At 40.0% G+C, this 21,235-nt stretch overlaps 2 protein-coding genes across 2 annotated transcripts in view; both read left to right on the top strand.

Moving 5' to 3' along the window:
• The window catches only part of LOC138171575 (vomeronasal type-2 receptor 26-like), a 39,016-nt gene extending 37,040 nt beyond the window's left edge, over positions 1-1,976 (top strand). Inside the window, exon 6 of the mRNA XM_069101102.1 lies at positions 1,012-1,976. Coding sequence (XP_068957203.1) covers positions 1,012-1,976 — 965 coding nt within the window. The remainder of the gene's footprint in view (positions 1-1,011) is intronic.
• A 12,067-nt stretch (positions 1,977-14,043) lies between these two features.
• LOC138171569 (vomeronasal type-2 receptor 26-like) overlaps positions 14,044-21,235 on the top strand; it is a 38,625-nt gene continuing 31,433 nt past the window's right edge. Inside the window, 2 exon segments of the mRNA XM_069101099.1 lie at positions 14,044-14,159; positions 17,033-17,318. Of these exon segments, the coding sequence (XP_068957200.1) occupies positions 14,059-14,159; positions 17,033-17,318 (387 nt within the window). The 5' untranslated portion in view covers positions 14,044-14,058.

Here is a 21,235-nt window from a genome sequence, read left to right on the forward strand (position 1 = left end):
CAGCAACAACAGCAAAACCACCTCTGAAAGCAAGGGAAGAGGGAGAGAGATGTAGGGTGCCAGCTGGAGATAGGCAGTGTTTCCTGGTGTCAGGGTACCCATCATAAAAATGATGAGGTACAGCATTAGGGGTTCATGAGACCCCAAAGTACCAACATTCTGGGTCCTGCCAAATGAATTCAACTCAAGTCTTCTCTCAGCCAAAAAAAGCAAAGTTTATTAAAAGTTCGCCATATTGGGTAGACTCTTAAGGAGGCCAGGTATCTGTGATGCTTACAATTGGGCAAGGAGGCTAGAATCATCTGACACAGAGGAAGTCTGTGCTAGAAAATCTATTGTGCTCTCACACCACATGGAGATAAGATGGGATCTTATATACAGAAGGTTGTGGGAGGAATCGAGGGGTGGTCTAGAGGAGGAGTTTGGGGAGGGTCTTCAGGAGGAGTCAATGAGGTCAGACTCCAGTAAATGAGTGAAGTCACTGGAGGCTAGCTGGACCTAACAATGGTGAGCTAGGCCAGTTCAGGGGTGTAACAGATTTGGGCATAGACATTTTGGGAGAGTCAAGGGTAGGAAGTTGCTGGACAAAGAAAGGAGGGCTGGGCTAGTAAGACTAAGAGATTTGGGCCTAGCTCTAATCAAAGACCCATGGCCTCAGGAAAATGCCTCAGGAAATGGAAAAATTTAATCAGAGTTCAAGGGGGTTCCCAGAACCTGCACCTCATCAATCACACTAGAACAATAGACTCTTAGGAAACATTTGAATTCAGTTAGGAAATCTGAATGCTGGAAAATTAACATCAAAATTAAAAAAAAATAGTAAGTATAGATAGAATGAGCCTGGATTGGCCACTTGGTTACTTTTCAATGACCATCTCCCAACACAGAAAGAGCCATTACAGTAACAGATACAAGAAATAAGTTCTTTTAGCAGTTTTACCAATTTTAAGCATATGAGGATGAGAATAACTTGTTGAATTTAAATCCTAAGAACTTGTTTGTCCCTGGCAGATATGAAGCATTGTATGAGGTGCCCAGAAGATGAGTATCCCAATAAGGAAAGAAATCAATGCCTCCCCAAGACTATGACTTTCCTGGATGCTTCAGAACCTTTGGGGATGACTCTGATCTGTGTAGCTCTTTCTTTCTCTCTAATGACATCTCTAATTCTCTGTGTGTTTGTGAAGTTTCGAGACACCCCCATAGTGAAAGCCAACAACCGGGCTCTCAGCTACACTTTCCTCATCTCCCTCAACTTCTGTTTCCTCTGCTCCTTGCTCTTCATTGCCCGTCCTACTGCAGTCACCTGCCTCCTCAGACAAACGACATTTGGGATTGTGTTCACTGTAGCCGTGTCCTCCATTTTGGCCAAAACCATCATGGTGGTCCTGGCCTTCAGGGTTACAACACCAGCGAGCAGGAGCAGGAAGTGGGTACAATCCAGAGTGTCTAACTCTGTTGTCATTATCTGTTCAGGGATTCAAGTGGTTCTCTGTGGCATCTGGTTGGGAACCTCTCCCCCCTTTCCTGACATGGACCCACACTCTGAACCTGGCCACATCATCATTAAATGCAATGAGGGCTCTGACTTTGCCTTCTACTCTGTCCTGGGCTACATGGGATTCCTATCACTGTGCAGCTTTACAGTAGCTTTCCTGGCCAGGAGCCTCCCTGACACCTTCAATGAAGCCAAGTTCATCACATTCAGCATGCTGCTGTTCTGCAGTGTCTGGGTTTCCTTCCTCCCCACATACCAGAGCACCAAGGGCAAGGCCATGGTTACTGTGGAAATCTTCTCCATCTTGGCTTCCGGTGCTGGGTTACTGGGCTGCATCATTATCCCCAAGTGTTACATGATTCTGCTGAGACCAGACAAAAACACCCAGGAAAGTATAAAAAGTAAAGTTATCTCCAGGGGAAACAAACATTCTGGATCACTATCTGGCAATTCTTACCAAAGACCTAATCAATTTTAAGGATAAGCATGCAATTATGGCAAGCGTCCTGGAACATTTTATATCTTGCACTCCGTCTAAGATCTCAGCATTCCATACCATAACTTTTTCTGTTGGTGCCTGCCCTCAGAAGAGTTTTCTGACCCTTTCCAAGACACATAAACTACAACTTACCATGAAGTAAGGACTGAACAATGACATTGAAATTTCTAATCACCTGTCTCCTTTGGCAGAAATGTTGCCATTCACTGATGTCCCTCCTAGACTACTAATAAAATGTTTTAGACCTCTTCATCCTGTTATTTTTTTAAACAAGCATTGTTATAGCTGACTTACACCTTCCCAATAGTACCTCTCTCAACAACATCAGATAACTCTTTGCTCAACACTCCCACCAATGTTCTACCCAATATTTGATTCCCCCTTCCAACTGTGGTCTTTTGAATTCCTGCTGCATAAATTACAAACTTTCTTTCATTTTAAACTTCTGTTTTCTCACTCCTGTTACATTCTAACAGTCAATGAGACCTACTTCTCTTCTGATGAAACTTGTTCCTCCATCACATTTTCTAGTACAGTATATGCCTTCTGGCATGTTCTTCCATGTAATTCCTTTGTTGTAATGGGAGATTCAGAATGGTTTTTGTTCCACATTGGTGCTCTTTGACTTTCCACCAATATCCATCAATCTTCAGTCTCTCTTTGATGTACACATTATCCCAAATCAGTCATCTAATCCCCATTTTCCTGGCTATTTGTGTGATTAAGGATCAATTTTGCCTAATTAGGATCAGATTCGCTCCCACAAAATGACACGTGGTCACCAAAACTGATAATTAAAAGGAGTTTATTATAGGAAAAACAATGGTAAAGAACATTTCTTACATATGCAATATAGGCAACACAGCAATTCTAATAAGCTTAGGAAGATTAAAAGTATTACTATAAGCAGAGAAGAAAATGAAAGAGAAAACCTCACCAATCGGGGAGTACCAACTATTCGGCTGGGTAATCCCAGGTTTCAGCCTATGAGTCCCGACTGGGGGGTCCCAGGCACAGCGTCCTCTCCATGGGTGAGCTTCCAATTTGGGTTTCTCACTAACCAACTTTTAAGGAGTTTAGACAAAGAAGGCTTTGTGCCAGTGAGTTGGAAAAGAAACAGTAAAGTCGGAAGAAAGAGATAAGGACTCAAGGATTGCTGACTGAATATAGGATAAGCAGGGGAAGCAAGCTAAATCAGCAAGGACGTGGAAGTGACTAGTGGACATTCCAGTATCTGCAGCCAAGGTCTTTACTCACCAAATAAACTCTGGGTGGATAGCCAGTCCTCCCAAAGTTTAAAGGAATCCAGGAATGGCTAGTTCCTGGGGTCTACAAGCACACACAGATAGTGGGGTCATACCAGGGCAGGGTCATAAAGGAAAAATTTATAGGCCATGGACAATATCATTATAAGGGGTAGAAATTAACCCTTCACCATTATATATCATTATCCCCACCTTGAACATTTTCACTTCTTCCTATGTGAATCCAGGTCTCGACTATGTTTTTTTACACCTCTATTCCTGATATTCTTTTTTTTTGCTTTTTGAAGGGGGGAAGGTAGAGCAATTGGGGTTAAGTGACTTGTCCAAGGTCACATGGCTAGTTTTTAGTGTTAAGTGTGTGAGGCTGGATTTGAACTCAGGTCCTCCTGACTCTAGGGCTGGCACTCTATTCACTGTGCCACCTAACTGCCTTTCCTGATATTATTCTATTCATTTTAACCTACTTGGATCTGGATCACAGTCTTGGGTGGTGGTCCTGGGGTGTGTGACCAGTGAGCCAGAACTTGTGGGGTCTGTAGAAACAGTACCCTCCTAATAGCTTGGCAGCTGCAAAAACCCCAGCAATTTGGGACAAAGTTCTCTTTATTCTGGAAGCAGAGTTCTACCATGGAAAGAAGCTCAAAACCCAAGTAATTGGCTGGCAATGTGAGAAAGCACAGGAAGCACAAACAGACGATAGAATCCTTTCTGTGGGACAAAAAGAATCAAGGCATGGAGTGGGAAGAAGACAGCAAAGTCAGAACTCCTGCATCAAAAGCCTCCAAGAAAACTATGAACTGGTTACAGGGCATGGAAGAGCTCAAAAAGGATTTAGAAAATCAAGTAAGAGAAGTGGAGGAAAAATTGGGAAGAGAAATGGGAATGATGTGAGAAAACCATGAAAAGTGAGCCAACAGCCTACTAAAGGAGACCAAAAAAAAAATAAGGAAGAAAATAACACCTTAAAAAATAGACTAACTCAAATGGCAAAAGAGGCCCAAAAAGCCAATCAAATAAGAATGCTTTAAAAAACTGAATTTGCAAGATGGAAAAGGAATTTCAAAAACTCACGGAAGGGAATAACACCTTGAAGTTAGATTGGAGCAAATGGAAACTAATGACTTTATATGAAATCAAGATAGTATAAAACAGATCCAAACAAATGAAAAAATTAAAGGCAATGTGAAATATCTCATTAGAAAAACCACTGACCTGGAAAATAGATCCAGAAAAAATAATTTAAAAATTATTGGTTTACCTGAAAGTCATGGTAAAACAAAGAGTCTAGACACCATCTTTCAAGAAATTATCAAAGAAAATTGCCCTGGTATTCTAGAACCAGAGGGGAAAATAGGAATTGAAAGAATTCACCAATTGTCTCTTGAAAATGATATCCAAAAGAAGACTCCTAGAAATATTATGGCCAAATTCAAGAGTTCTCAGGTCAAGGAGAAAATATTGCCAGCAGTCAGGAAGAACCAATTTGAGTATTGTGGAAATAAAATCAGAATAACACAAGGTGTAGCAGGTTCTACATTAATGGATTGAAGGACTTGGAATATGATATTCCAGAGTTCAAAGGAGCTAGGACTAAACCAAAGAATCAACTACCCAGCACAACTTACTATAATGCTACAGGGAAAAATTTGATTATTCAATACAATGGAGGACTTTCAAGCATTCTTGATGAAAAAGCCTGAGCTGAACAGAAAATTGTACTTTCAAATACAAGAAGCAAGAAAAGCATGAAAAGGTAAACAGGAAAAAGAAATCATAAAGAACTCATTAAAGTTGAACAATTTACATTCCTACATGGAAAAATGATAATTGCCACTTATAAGACTTTTCTCAGTATGAGGATAGCTGAAGGGAATATACATATATATAAATATGTATGTATGTATATGTGTGTGTATATACATATATATATGTGTATATAAGAGGATGTATGTGTATATAAATATGTATGTGAGTGAGGGCATTTATATGTTCATGTATACATAGACTGGGCACAGGATGAGTTGAATATGAAGGGATGATGTCTAAAAAATAAAATTTAGAGGTGAGAGAGGAATTTATTGGGAGAAGAAGAAAGAGAGAGATAGATTAGGATAAATAATCTCATAAAAAAAGAGGTCAGAGAAAACCGTTAAAATGGAGGGGAAGAGCAGGAAGGTGAAAGGAAATGGGACAAGTTGATTTTCATTGAATTTGACCTAAGGAGGGAATAACATACACACTTAATTGGGTATCTTACCCTACAGGATAATAGGGGGTAGGGGATAAGAGGAAGGAGGATGGAAAGGAGGGCATATTGGGGAGAGGGTAGTTAGAAGGAAATAATCTTTTTTAAGCAATCAGGATTACTAACTTGCTCAAGGTTACACGGCCAGTTATTTCTGAGTGTGGTGCTGAGTATCTGAGCCCAGGATTCAATCCAGGTCATCCCGACATTGAAGCCGGTGCTCTTACTCACTGAGCCACCTGACCGCCTCTAAGCAATTGGGGTTAAGTAACTTGCTCAAGGTTACACGGCCAGGTGATTCTGGGTGGGTGCTAAGTGTCTGAGCCCGGGATTCGATCTCCAGGTCATCCTGACACTGCAGCCAGTGCTCTTACTTGCTGTGCTACCTGGCCGCCCCTAGGAAATAATTTTTAAAAGGGATAGGATCAAAGGAGAAAATAGAACATGTGGGGGGGGGGGTGAGATAGGATGGAGGAAAATATAGTTAGTCTTCCACAACATAACTACTATGGAAATGATTTGGGTAACTACACATGTACAATCTATTTTGAATTGCCTGTTTTTCCTGTAGGGGGTAAGTGAGGAGGGGAGAAGGGGAAAAAAATTTAGAACTCAAATTTTTAAAAACAAATGTTTAAAAATTGTTTTTTACATGGAACTGGGACATAAGATATACAGGTACTTGGGTATAGAAACCCATCTTGCCCTACTAGAAAGTTAAGGGGATGAAGGGGGAGGATATAAGAAAGAACAGATTCAGCGAAGGGGTATTCAGTAGTGTGTGGGACATGAACGACCCTTGCCCAAAATAAAATAAGCAGAGATATCTCCAAGTAGAGACAGGAAGGATTTATTCAATTATTTCTTCTTCCAAGAATTGTGGTGTTGCTACTAGAGGCAGTCTGCTGGAAGAGGCAAAATATAAAATGCAAAGCTTGGTTATATACCCAAAGGACCACACCTTCTCCCCCCGCCCCCTTTGTCCTGTCCTGTTCCTATTAATTAGAAACTGAAGTGCACAATCTTAGCACAGAAATCTGCTGGTGTCTGCAGATGAAATGTCAGTAATATCAAAAAGCAGAAGGTACATGACTACTGGACTTGGAAACAGACAAAATATATCACCAGTATCAACTTAGATATAAAAGCAGAAGATAAATATTCTAACAATATCAATCTAGAAATAAAAGTACACAATATTTTATAAATCATGGGGATTTTAGGACATGGTGACCTGCCCAGAATTCTGCAACAGGATTTCCAATTTCATATTTGTACAGGTCAGATGGTGGTCAGTGGGAAATAAGTCTGGGACATTTGGTCCTGTGGTTAAATTTGCAGGGTCTGTGGTTTCCCTTCCTATGCTTAGCTAAGCTTAGCAAAAACTTCAACCTTTTACCAAGGAAGTAAGGCAATGGTCCTGGATTTACTAAGTCTTTGGTACTTTAATACAATTCTGTTCAGATTTCTGGAATGTTATCTGAGAAGTTTTTGCTTTTATTCCATTCAACCCCTTCTCTTTCCTTTCACCATTTGAAAATTTCTAACAATTCTTCAATCTCTTCTTCCCACTCCAGACTCACATGATATACTTCTCTGTCTTTCTTGCTCACAGGTTCCCAGTCAATTGTATGTGAGTGAGGGCATTTATATGTTCCTGGGATCAACAATCTTCCTGTACTGACTTCTAGTTTTATCATTTTAGGGAGTGAATCCCCTATTATCTTAGTTAGTAGCTGTACCATACAAGGTAAGCAGACTGGGAAGAGTATTATTCCAATAAGGGCTGTCAATAAAAAGCATGAAGCCTGTTTCCACTAACTGCCTTTTAACTAAGGCCACCAGGATGCATTAAAGGGACTGAACCAACTTTGGACAGGTATATGAGCAATCTCCCTTATATTCTGGGTTATTCCTTTTACCGCTTCACCATTGTAATCTATTTTCACACAACAGGTTAATAAATTCAGTTTCCTATACACCCTGCCTTCCTCAGTGAGCAAATAATCTAGAACCAGTGTGTGTTGGAGAACTGGCTCTCTGGTTTGGGTAGCCTGGTCTGCTAACAAATCCAAGGCTTTTGCCGTTTGGTTGGTAATAATTTCTACTACTGCCTGAAGTTTAATGAGGATACAGATTGGAGTTCTATATCCCCAGCTTCCGTCCTGAGCCCAAGTTGCTGGTCCATAATTTGGAGAATTCTTTCAGGGGCCATGTGTCACCCCGGCCATTGGCATCATGTGTGTTAGTCCAGGCAGTGTCAAAACGTGTGCTCCTTTTTGTCTTCCTCTAATCATCATACGACCTTACACCTAACTGACCTTCCTCTTGTTCTGGTAGAAAGAAAAACTTTGATCTGACTAATCTTATATAGCAAATTCTAGCCCAAGCTCCCTGTTCCCTGATTCTTCAGAAAATATTCCCCTTTTTCCTCACTCACTAATTTCCACTGATGCTTTTCTGCTGTCTCCAAAAACAGGCCCATTAAGGATTAAAAAGATGTTTCTTAAAAACCACTCAGGCCTCAAGGGTACCAGGCCCCAAAGCCATTGCTCAGGCTGGGGTCCCCCACAAACCCAGCAATTTGTTACATGAAAGGTCTGGGCTACAATTTCCATCAATTGGTCAAACTTATTTCTTCCTGCCATTGGGGATATTTATACAATAGGAATAATAATATATAACAAAAAAATAAACTAAAGAAATCCCCATGGCATTACACCATTATTACAGATAAAGTGATTATGTAGGGGTTCAAAGTAAACACAAACAAAAAGACCAAACACAAAACTATGAAAAACAACAAAGGAGCAAGCACACTCACAGCAATCAAAATCTTCACATGAAGGAACCAAGGCTCATAGTCCATTTGGCCACACTGTAAAGGGTTGTCATTGGAAGCGTAGCTTCAACTCTTCCAGGGTTGACTGGTTCAACTGTGCATTCAGCAGGGCCTCCACAGGTCCTTTCACTCATGTGTGGTGGGTCCACCCCTGCTCCTGGTCCAGCCAGCAGCGCCAAGAGTCAGCCAGACCTGGAAGGGGCAAGTTCTCAAGATGTGCTCATGGCCGCTCCTGCAGATCCTTTCTCTTTTGCCTTCCTTGAAATCAAGCTGTTACCACTCTTGATCCTTAATCATTTTTACAAAGTTAAAATGATAATCTTAATCAATTATCAGAATCATACGTATTCCTTTTATATCCTATATCAATTTCATTATTAAATCTGCCACCAGGAGTAAGATCTTCATCAAGGAATTTACATTGGGCTAGCCATTAGAACAATATTTATTTAATAACTTACAAACTATCCTACTATTAACATCTTATATTAACATCTAGAACAAAGCTGAAGCTAAATAACAAACTAGAGGAAAACTAGGCCCTCACTTATACAGGGGCACCTCTACTAAATCCCAAACGTAATATTTTTCATCTTATAATAACTTTTGATGTTCCATAATCAAGTATTTAATAGATTTGTTATTATGCTTTCAAAACTTTTGATTATTGAAGCTTGTCACCAAGAATAGGGACAAAACTATAAGAGAACCGTATTTCCCTAACTTTAGAATGTCAGTTCCAGGCAAGATGTATACCAAGCTGCAATCTGCATTGAGCCAAGCTTGAGATCTGCCAGGTGCTTCTGGGTAAATAGAGTCAGGAGAATCCTACCTCAGCTCTTGTGGAATAGTTGTTCCCCAGACCTTCCTTTGCACTTCATATCTGTATCTTACAGGGTCTGGTGCCATGGATCAGTGGCTCAGGTAGCTTTTCTTAATATTTATATATTTGGAGTTAGACTCAAAGAAACAGTCAATTAGTACTCCCATCAAATCTTAACAATCTCCAATAATCAATTTAAAATATGCTTCTAATCTCACATTGATTAAAGAGCATCTTTAATTCTTATTCATAAAGAAATCAAATCTTCCATCAGGATTATAACTGATTGTTCTAACAAATTTGTATCCACTTCCTAAATTTCTCTATCTTCTTATAGATATGCTAAATCTGAGCTCACACTAAAATTTCTTTTCTCTCAACTGAAAATGTCTCTGATTTAATCCCAACAATTAATTCAGTCAATTTTATTAATACCTAATTGTTCTTTCATCACTTTGAAATGCCCAATGACTCCATTCCATACAAATCCACCTTACTACTATCACGTTGAAATCCTAGCCTTAATTTTATGGGATACTGTTCCATCATTAAATTTGTATCTTTATTTGACTTATTGAGTGACATCTATCTTTTTAAAATGCTTCCTCACACTTAAGGTGTCGGGATAACTTCCTAGGAACGGGAGGAGTCTGGAGGACCCTCCACGTTTCTTTTCAAATCTTTTAAGTCTATCTTCCTTTATCTTATTAGCATCAACATTATATTTTATATTGGACTCTGCAAAGTTGGGGGAGGTTATCTTTTTGTACCTCACGTTTTGGAACAAGGCTTATTCTTGATACCTTTGCAAACATTCATGTTCTAATCTCACAAACTGATGAATTATATATCTAATTATTATCATAACATTTAGAAAAAAATCCTTAACATAACAATATTTCAAACATTTCCCTTAATTTCACTTTTTACCAGAAGTCTTTTGCCCTTACAGGGGGTAGAATCTCCTTTCTTAGACTTCAACTGGCTGTGGTGGGGAGAGGTCCCATCAAAGATTTTGCCCTTGGCCTGCAACCAATTCACATTTTCCTTGGAGGCTTTTGATGCAGGAGTTTTGACTTGGTTGTCTTCTTCTAGTTCTGTATTTTGATCCTCTTCATCCACAAAGCAAGATTCTATGGTTCTGATTGTGCTTCCTCTGTTTGCTTATCTTGCCAGTCAGTTATTTGACCTTTGAGGTTTTGCTCATCTGTTATCACACCTTTGAGGAGGATGTCCTCTCTACAACTTCCACAAACTCTGGAATACTAACATTCCTCAACCGAGGACTGACCCCAAGATCCAAGCAAGTCAAAGCAGGAGCAATTACCCTCTGAAGGCTCTCTTGGTCCCCCTATGATCTGTAGGCCAGGGGATTCAGTGGCAGCCATGAGGCAGCAGTGGCAACTGCAGTGCTGCTGCCACCTCTGCCACCCTGAAGGCAGTGGCCAGACCACACCCTTCTCTCACCCAGTTCCAACAGAGTTCCCTGCTGACCTTTTACTTTCTCTTTGGCCTTTATGGGTGGAGAAGTGTGGAAACCACCACAGCCACCATTCCTAAAAGCCATCAAAAACCTTGAACTCTGTGATACACTTGTTTTTCTAAATATTAAAGAGATCAGAGAAAAAGAAAATGTATCAATATATACAAAAATATTTATACCGCTGTTTTTATGTTTAAAAATAAATAAAAGCTGTGGGGTGATGATTAGCAGGGAAATGGTTGAACAAATTGTGGCATGTTAATGTGATGGAATATTATTGTGCTGTAGGTATAATGAAGGGGATTATGTTAGAGGAACCAGGGAAAACTCATATGAACTCACACAAAGTGAAGCAAAAAGAAATGACCTCTGATCAACACAATGACCAGCAGAAATTCTAGAGGAGTCAAGATAAAACATCATGAAGCTTCAGATAAAGAGGTGGTGGGATGAGAATAAAGACCGGGGTTTTAATGCATGTATGTAAATACACATATGAGTACATTCAAGTATATGCATGTATGTTCAGTTGCATAAGTATGTGCACATATATGTGTGTATACATATGTACATGAGTTTATGTGTGTGTTTGACATAGCCAAAGTGCTCATTTGTGTTGCTTGACTTTAATGAGCAATAAATACATTAACTCAATGTAAAGCATGAGCTTAAGGGTTCTCCCCACAAACGTGGAATTAAGAAATTGTTACATTTCACCTGGAGTCTAATACTGATCCTTCTATCCTCTATACTCACACCCTTCACACGTACACACATTGCTTTTTAGAGTTGCCCTTAAAGGAAGAAATTGTTTCATATTCCTATTTCTATTTTCAGCAGCTAATAGGAATCAATCACAACAGGGAATTCTGAATAAATACTTGATGACTGATTGATTGATGCTGCTTTTTCTGGGATATAATATGTCCAAAAGAAAGAACCCAGGAAAATAAAACTGCAGTTCCTGACTATATGCAGGTCATTTGAAGGGATTGAGGTTATATAGCAACAAAGAGCAGAGGAATTTGTGGGGAGAAGATTAGAGTCCTCGACAGTACACCTTGGAGCAATGACTTCAAGGCGCTGACGTAGATTTCTGTATGACCGATGGATAAAGTTCCTGACAGCTGGAGCTGTACAAAGAGTGAAATGGATTGCTTTAGGACTCAGTCTGATTACTGGAAAGCTATCATTGGAGGTTAAATGGCCATTTGCTCAAGATGTTCAATCCAAGTTTATCCCTCATATACTTTATAGGTATTTTGTAGATAACTGGACACATTGGCTTTTTCTGTTAGAATGTAGATTCCCTAAGAGGAGGGAATGTTTCATTTTTGTATCCTTAACACAGTGCATTGGCAAATAGTAGATAGTTATTAAACACTTCCTAACTTCCAGATTTATATTAAAGGGGAAGGATGACTAAACATGTATTAACTGTCTACTGTTGACAATGTTCTAAGGGCTTTACAATTATTATACTGTTAGATCTTGGAACAACCCTGAGAGGCAGGTGCTATTTATATCCCTATTTTTCAGCTGAAACACCTGAGATAGACAGAAGTGTAGTGACTTGCCTATGGTCATACATCTAGTGTCTGTGAGGTGAAATTTAGACAGAGGTCTTTTTTATTCCAGGTCCAGTGTTGTATCCATTGTACCACAAAGGTATTAAAGTTGTGTGTGTGTGCATGTGTTTCATTAAATTTTGCAGAGCTCTGATGATGGTGAAGTTTTCTAGCACTCCAACACCTAGGGAGGGCATGCCTCCTTCTTGACCCTTTTGCCTTCCTGTTCAGTCTCCATTCTCATGGCCCTTGACCACCCAGCTTTCAAGGTTCCTTTCATCATTACACTTCTATCTAAGGTCCTCTTTCTTCACATATATTTCCCTTGTCGTTAAGCCAACAATAAATTTTCACTGATTTTGCTATAAATTTTAGATCCTGAATTTCTCATCCTCTACAGAAGAAAGAAATAGATATAGGTCCAAAGCCAAACCTTTTTGGGAGGTGAAATAAACCTTTCACTTTTTTCTAGGGGCAAGAATAATGTAATAGACAATGTCAGATTTAAATTTCAGACTCCAAAGAGCCAGGAAGACCTAAGTTCAATTCTTTCCTCATTGACTATGAGAGCTGTAGAAAAACATTGAAACTCTGTCTAGCTTGTTTCCTCATCAGCCAATGGTGATAACAATAGTTCCCATCTCATAGAGACATTGTGAGGATAAAATTGGATAAAACCTATGAAAAGTGCTATATAATCCTTAAGGCACTACATAAGTGCTAGGTAGTATTAGCGATTTGAGCTATTTACTAACAATGTGTTCATCAAGTAATCTGATTTTAGAGTTCTCATCTCTAAAAACCACAATTTGGCTTGACTTTATCTTTAAGGTTACTTTTGTTCCAAATGCAATAATTCTAGGATTTGGAGAATAATATGCATCCTCAGGGCTTGTCAGTTTGGCAAAATAGCAGGTTATGGGGCTCAGTAGAGCTGGGAATTGTAGGAAATGCTTCTTTTCAGGCACCATTTGGACTAGGTAGTGTCCAATACCCCATTTTTGTTCTCTCTGACTCTGTGATTCTATAATCCTGAGAATGGGGAGAACTTGGCCTTGGGAATTCATCAAAGCCCAAGTTAGATCCTGGCCATGAGTCCTGGAGATTCTCAGCCCAGTTGATCTCTCTGAAAATTATTTATCTTGTTTGTTCCCATCAAACTCTAACTGAAGCAACATCTGCCAGCCCCAGTCCTCAGATTGACACAGGGACACAAACCTGAGGGCTGCTGTCCAGTAGCCTCTGTTGATAACAGGGACAGAGATTCCGAAATATGTTTTTCCACTTCTGTTTTTCCTTGGATGCAGGGACACAGCTGGGGATGCCTGAGGCAGGAATGGTCCCCAGAACTCCTCATGGACCTGCATGTCTCTGTGGAGACCATTGCCATCAAGTAAGCACAAGCTCCCTGAGAGACACAATACGTTTTAGGGGCCAGGGAAGCTCTAAATCACCCACTTGGTCTCACGTCATGGTCCTTATCCTTGATATGGACACAATTAATGTCCCTTTGTTTTTCTTCATGTGTAGAGGGAGAACTTGTCTTTGCCATCTGCCCTAGAAGAAATATTGCAGCTCCAGGGGTTTTTTCTCAGCAGACCAAGTCTAGAATGTTTGGTTTTTCTCTAGTTCTGGCAACTCGTTGGTTCCTCACAGACTTGGGGCTTTATCTAATGTTCAGAGATTTGTGGTCTCCTGTTCAGGGAAAGATTTTTCTGTTTTTTTCTTTCCTGCTCCTGTCTCTGCTGCTTAAGCTTTCAGCCTCTGAGAACAGGGCAGAGGAGCCACTCTGCTTCCCCCAAATCAGCCCCAGCCTTGTCAGAAGTGGGAATATCATGATTGGGTCTTTTCTCCCCCTGTATTCAGTAGAAGTGAGCAGTGACATAGGAGCTGGAGTCTTTGGGAGTAAACCTGACAAGGACTGTCGGAATTATAAGTAAGTGCCTTCTGCCTGGGTCACTTAGCAGGTCAATGATTGCAGAGGATTTTAGGAAAGGGGCAGGCAGGCATGACTTTGCCTGCTCATCTGAGGGTCTCTTCTCTACTCTCTTCTGTGCCATTTCTTGCTCATGGTAAGTTCCCAGCCTTCTGATTTTCTTTTAACCTAAAGAGTGAAAGGATTCTTTTTGTCTGTTACCTGGTGAGATTTTTTTCTGTCTCTTCCTGTCTCTGTGTCTGTACTTATATCTCTGTGTGTCTCTTCTCTCACTGATTTTGAGGAAGTGGAGATCTCTGGAGCTTTGTCTTGTTTCTGCTCATGTTGTGAACAACTCTAGTAAACTCAGGAACCCAATTTCTACCAATGAAACCCTAAATATAAACAATGAATATCTTTACTAAAGAAATTGGATTTAGACCTAAGCGCACGTGTGCGCACGCACACACACACACACACACACACATGTTCCTTCCAGCGATATCCCTGCCCAATTTCACTGTGAGGCTCCTGCAAGCCATAGCCCCAACAAGGGGTTTGCAGCAAAGCTTTGGGAGATGAGGAATCAGACATGGAATATGACAGTCTTGACCTCCTCTTCATGTCTCTGGGTCTGTGCAACTCTATTGCTTTTGAGTTCTTTCTGAATTTTGCATTGCATTTCTGGTTCTCTTTTCCTCTTCCATATTTTTGTTTCCATTGGTCTAAAATAAGGAAATCGTTTAATGTTTGTTTTTATTCCACAAATATTTTAAGATATTCCTAATTCTTTTCTGTTCTGTGATTGTTCACCATCTGGGTTCAGGGGATGATAGTTGCCAAGGCCCAAGTAATCATGCTCTCACTCTCAGTGTAGCATTGCGCAATAAGGCCATTGTGAACTAAGTTTCCTTCTTTGTTTCCATGAAGTCTTTGCCAGACTTTTCCTTGACAATTGGGTTTCTTCATATGTAAAGGAGAATTGGATTCTTTTCTCGCTTACTCAAATTGTAGCAAATGTGAATCATGAAAGTTTGAAAAGTTTTCAAATTCTCCAAAAATAGGCAGTTAATAGAGGGAAAGTCAGTTTGGCTGTTAATGATAGAGTGAATGAGAGGGCTGAAGATTCCCCTGTGTTTGCCTTCCACCTTCTGTACTTCAGGTCTGAATTACCTTAAAAGCAATAGTTGGAGAAATTTCTGGATTGTAAATATTTTGGAGCATATCGAAATGAATATGTGATCTGCTTGGCTATGAGTTTGGGGCTGGTTGATTAAATTCTTAATAATAACTTACAATTTTTTGTTATTTTTTTTCTTTTCTTAGTCCCTACCATAAAAGAGAAAAGTTAAGCAGAAGTGATAGGGCAGAGTGAACCTGCCAGATCTTGACCTCAGTACACTTGGACAGCACCTTCTAGCAGATTCTGTTGGTACAAATTTAGAAAGCTTTGTATCCCTCAAACATGTTTTTGTGCCCTTGTCCACTGATTTCTCTCTCCTGGAGATCCTCATTTTAACCCATGAAAATCCCCATCCTTCTATGATATACTTCATGAAGTCTTTCTCTCTTTGAAGGTGCCTCCCCATGCTTAGCATTCCTAACTCCTTCTGTACCAGTAAAAGGCCAAAGATTCCCCATTACCTTTGATTGTAGGTTTGTGGGCCTATCATTTTTCCATTGCCTGTATCTTGGACATTCTGGGGACAGGAGATATTTGGTTATGTTATGGGGACATAGCCTTGTTAGGTATTGGCCTAACACAAAGTCAGGAACTTCCAGAATACCACCCAGGAAAGACAGAAATATTCCTTATCTCCCACTTTTATTCTTGAATAAAAGGTATGCTGTTCTGGATAAGACTCCTAGACACAGGCATGTTGTCAAGGAAGTGGCGGTGAGGTGGGAAATGGCACTGAGGCACCAGGCTCCCAAATCATCCCTTGTTCTCTATTTCCCATACAACAGGAACCTTGGGAAAGAGGTGCAGACACAGAATTAGTCACATATTCATCTAAGAAGTGAATTTTACAAGAACTCAAAGGTCTGGAAAGCACAATAACACAGGACAGAACCAAAAGGAAACAGAAATAGAGAAACTCTAGGAAGGAAGATTATTTTGTAGAGAATTAGGAAGATGCTCACAAAGGTACAGGGTGACAAAGAAGGTGGGACACACTTAAGTATTCCAGTGTTTTGGATAGAATTAGTTTTCTGAGGAGGGTAAGAAGGAACTGAGTTATATAGGGTTATTATCTGGGAGAATCAGAATCAGTTTTTGGGAACAGGGATCATGGGAGCACATACCTGAGATGTGAGTGAAAGTTTAGGACTAGTGCTGGCTAAAGCTTAGTGAGATCAGACAGAAATTCAGACCCAGTCTCCAGAAGATAATATGGTGTTTTGCAGTCATTTCTGGTCTTACTCTTGAAAGATAACTGAAGAATATTTTTTTAACTTCTTAGGACCTCATCATTTTTTCTTTTATGAGAAGCTACTATGTTCATTATAGGGAACATAACAGGAGAAATTCCTTGTGAGATCATGTTAGATTAGATGGCTTCTGGGTTGTTTCAAAATCTCAAACTCTGTGATTCTGAAATGGTAGGTGTTCATTATAGCTTTGTTATATGAATGAATAATTATTGAGTGATTTCATGAGTGAATGGGTGAGTGACCCTGGCAGGCAGAACCATTTTAGGAACTTAAAAAAATAGTCCTCAATAGTCCAATCACAAGAATGAAGCAGTATAGGAACAAAGGAGTCTGTTATCAATATATCCCAAAGGAGCTACAGTCCTTGGATTTAACCCTTACATGGCTGAAGCATCTTCCTTCCTTGAGTGAATTCTTTTTACAGACTTTGTTAATAGTTTTACCTTTCTCTCCTATAGGTGGTTATACAAAAATTACCAACAAGCCCTGGCCCTGATGTTTGCTGTAGAGGAGATCAACAAGGACCCTAACCTGCTACCCAACATTACCCTGAGATTCCACCTCTACAACACCTACCACAGTGACGAGAGGACCTTGGAGAGCTCCCTGCAGTGGCTGTCTGGGCAAGGTCAGCTCATCCCTAACTATAGCTGCTGGGAAAAGTCCGTGGCTATCGTTGGAGGTGCCACATCAGTTCTGTCTGTCCAGGTGGGGACTTTGCTTGACCTCTACAAATATCCTCAGGTGGGTAATATTAACCCTGTCACCTTCTGAGACTTCATTAGACCCTTGAAAAGCAGTGGAGTCAGGAGGCCCAAGTTTAAAAAGTTCCCTCTGCTACATAGTGGCTGTGTGACCCTGGCTAATTCCCATAACCTCTCAGTACTCTACAAAGACTTTACACTTCAGATAGGTCATAAGTAGCATTGGTAGAAGTTGTATCTTAGCTGGAAATTCTATGCCAATGACATCATCAGTATAAGTTTGAAAACTTAGAGGTGAGAATGGGACTGCCCTTGGGCACTGCATTCCCTTTATTTTCTTTCTTTCTTTTTTGAGGGCAGTTGAGGCTAAGTTACTTGCCCAAGGTCACACAGCTTGTTTTTGTGTTAAGTTTCTGAGATCAGATTTGAACCCAGGTCCTTCTGACTCGAGGGCCAGTGCTCTATTCACTGGGCCACCTAGCTGCCCCATTCCCTTTATTTTCAAAGACATGGTCAGTGTTACCTAACTTCAGTAATATGAATGAATCCTAGAGATTTTGCAGGTCTAATTTCCCACTAGCAAGGGAAAGTCCCTGAATAAATGGGGATAAAACAGCTTCCTCAAAGTCTCAAATAAAATTGATGGGAGAGCTGGGACTGTAAGCCATCTGTTTTTGTTATTAATTCATTGCTGAAAGCACTACATCACATTATCTATGTTTCATCATCATGTGCTATATTGTACCTGAATATAACTCTCAGTTTTCTTTTCTCAAAGAATGCTTCCTTCAATAAAAGGAATAATGATTAGTTGTGTGGAAAGTGCATGTTCTGGGTAGCAATGATGAGAGTGTCTTTTAATTGTTAGAGAGGGGAATGGAAAGACACTTTAATGAGATGGCCTGCTTAGGAAAAAAAGAAAGAAGAACTTACTAATATACATTTCCACTCTACCCCATACTATTAAATACGTGATGATATAAATGTCTGAATTCTTAGAGGTGATTATTCTTAAAGAATGACTTTGACTTCAATGATCAAACACTGTACTATTACCTCTAGGCTACAGTGAAAGTATGCAATTCTCCCTTAATTCTCACAGCAAAATTGAAGTTTTTTCACACATACTCTCAATTGCTTCCCTGATTCAGAGAAGACTACTTTGTTATAGATGGGGAGATACATGAAAGGACCTTTTAAACAATCTTTGCATTGAATTCTTGATGATTATTAAAGAAATACTGAAGGACTGATAGTTTAACATTTGAAAATTACATTAAAAAGAATTTACTGAAGGATAATGTAGTGAACTTTCAGAAGTATACAAATATTTCGGTGGAATTATTGAGGCATGTACTGCCATACCACAGTCTAAAATGGATTCCTTTCCAAAACCTAATCATCATCTTCTGCATCATAGTTAGACACTATTAGAGGTCTTAAGGCTTTCAAAGTTATTTTTATTTATAATGTTGGTTTTGTATGAAGTTTCTCCTGTCTATATTTATTTCACTTGATATTAGTTCATACAAATCTTTCCAGGTGTCTCCAAATCCAATTCTTTTATCATTTCTTACTGAGCAATGATATCTCAATGAATTTTTGCATAATAGTATGGTCACAGCAATTTACTAATTGATTATAATTATCTTATGTTCAGAAACTTGAATATAACTAAAAATACCTTCTCTAAGAAGCTATAGACATATGGAACCTTTTTCTCTTTCCTTGGTGTATTTAGCTGAAGTGGCACAATGGGAAAGGCCGATTTCTCCCATTGATACTTCCAGACTCTCCCTCTCCTTCCATCACTCAGCAAACCCTCTTCCTCTGGAGACTTTAAAAGTTCCTTTGAAAGTTCAATCAGGGGGGTGGAGTCAAGATGGCAGAGTAGAAGCAGGACCTCCACTGGGCTCTGGCTTCCACCTTCCCCAATCCATGTAAAAAGGGGACTCTAAACAAACTTTGGAGCTGCAGAACCCACAAAATGACACAGAGAAGCTAACCTCCCACTGAGAACAGCCTGGCAGGCCGGCAGGAATTGGCCAGGGCAGGGTCTGGGAGTCCACACCTAGACTTTAGCCCCAGGGTGGGTCTGACTAGCCGCCAGCCCCAGGGACTCCAGATCAGCAGCAGCTGTGGCCGTTTCCAGATTTATCAACACATAGATGCGAAGGACAAAGTGAGAGGCCAATGTAGTCTGGACTTTGGGACCCAGTAAGTGGGAATGCTTCAGATTTGCCCCCGGGGAGAGAAGCCACTGAGCCACCTGGCACAACCAGGACCACGTGGCAACTTAAGCTCCTGGCCTGCAGAGGGCAGGGGGACCAAGCACCAGTCTGAGGGGTAATCACGCTTGCTTTAACCTGCCTGGATCTGGACTGCAGTCTAGGTTGGAGGTCCTGGGCTGTGTGTCCAGCTTGCCAGAGTGTGTGGAGACCTCAGAGAGGGCACCCATCTAATACCTCTGACAGCTGAGAAAACTCCAGAGTTTGGGATGAAAGCTCCCCTGTCTGGTGGCAGAGTCCTACTGTGGCAAAAAGCCCAGGGGTCAAGTGACTGAGGGTTGACATGACCAGGCAAAGGAAACAAAGCAGACAAACAAAGATTCCAACATTAGACTCCTATTTTGGGGACAAAAAGGAGCAAAGCATGGAATAGGACAAAGACAGTAAAGTCAGAACTCCTGTACCAAAAGCTTCAAAGGAAAATAAAAGCTGGTTTCAGGCCATAGAGGACCTTAAGAATCAGATAAGAGAAGTGGAGGAAAAATTGAGAAGAGAAATGAGAACGATGCAAGAAAATTATGAAATGAGAGTCAACACCCTGACTGAGGAAAATATCACCTTAAAAAATAGGCTAACTCAAATGGCAAAAGAGGCTCAAAAAGGCAATGACGAAAAGAATGCCTTAAAAAGCCAAATTTGCCAGGTGGAAAAAGAATCTCAAAAGCTCACTGAGAAGAATCATTGCTTCAGAATTAGATTGGAGAAAATGGAAGCTAATGACTTTATGAGAAATCAAGATGCTGTTAAACAGATCCAAACAAATGAAAGAAGAGAAGGCAATGTGAAATATCTTATGGGAAAAGCCACTGACCTGGAAAATAGATCCAGAGAGATAATTTGAAAATTCTTGGACTACCTGAAAGCCATGATCAAAGTAAGAACCTAGAAATCGTCCCCCAGGAAGTTCTCAAAGAAAGCTGCCCTGATGTTTTAGAGCCAGAGGGCAAAATAGAGGTTGAAAGAATCCACCAATCACCTCCTGAAAAAGATCCCAAAAAGAAAACTCCCAGGAATATTATATCCAGTTTCCAGAATTCCCAGATTAAGGAGAGAATTTTACAAGCAGCCAGGAAGAATAACTTGAATATTGTGGAAACACAATCAGGATAACCCAAGATCTGGCAGCTTCTACACTGAGGGATCAAAGGGCTTGGACTATGATATTCCAGATGTCAAAGGAGTTGGGATTAAAACCAAGAGTCACCTACCCAGCAAAACTGAGTATCATGTTTCAGGGGAAAATATGGTCATTCAGTGGAATAGAGGAATTTCAAGTATTCTTGCTGAAAAAACCAGAGTTGAATAGAAAATTTGACATTCATATACAAGAAGCAAGAGAAGCATGAGAAGGTAAACAGGGAAAAGAAATCATAAGGAACTTATCAAATTTGAACTATTAACATTCCTACATGGAAAAATAATAATTGTAACTGATGAAACTTTTCTCAGTAGTTGAAGGGAATAGAAATGTATATATATATATATATATATATATATATGAGGGTATATGGGTATATGAATACATATGTGAATATGTGTATATATGTTTACAGGCATACATAGATAGAGGGCATAGGGCTAATTTAACAGGAAGGTCTGATACTTAAAAGGTGAAACTAAGAGGTGAGAGAGGAATATAATGAGAGGAGATGGGGAGAGACAGAATGGG

This window comes from Petaurus breviceps, unplaced genomic scaffold (assembly GCF_028583685.1).
Source record: "Petaurus breviceps papuanus isolate PSGF00001 unplaced genomic scaffold, PetGlider_PUasm1.0 447, whole genome shotgun sequence".
Taxonomy (NCBI): Eukaryota; Metazoa; Chordata; class Mammalia; order Diprotodontia; family Petauridae; genus Petaurus; species Petaurus breviceps.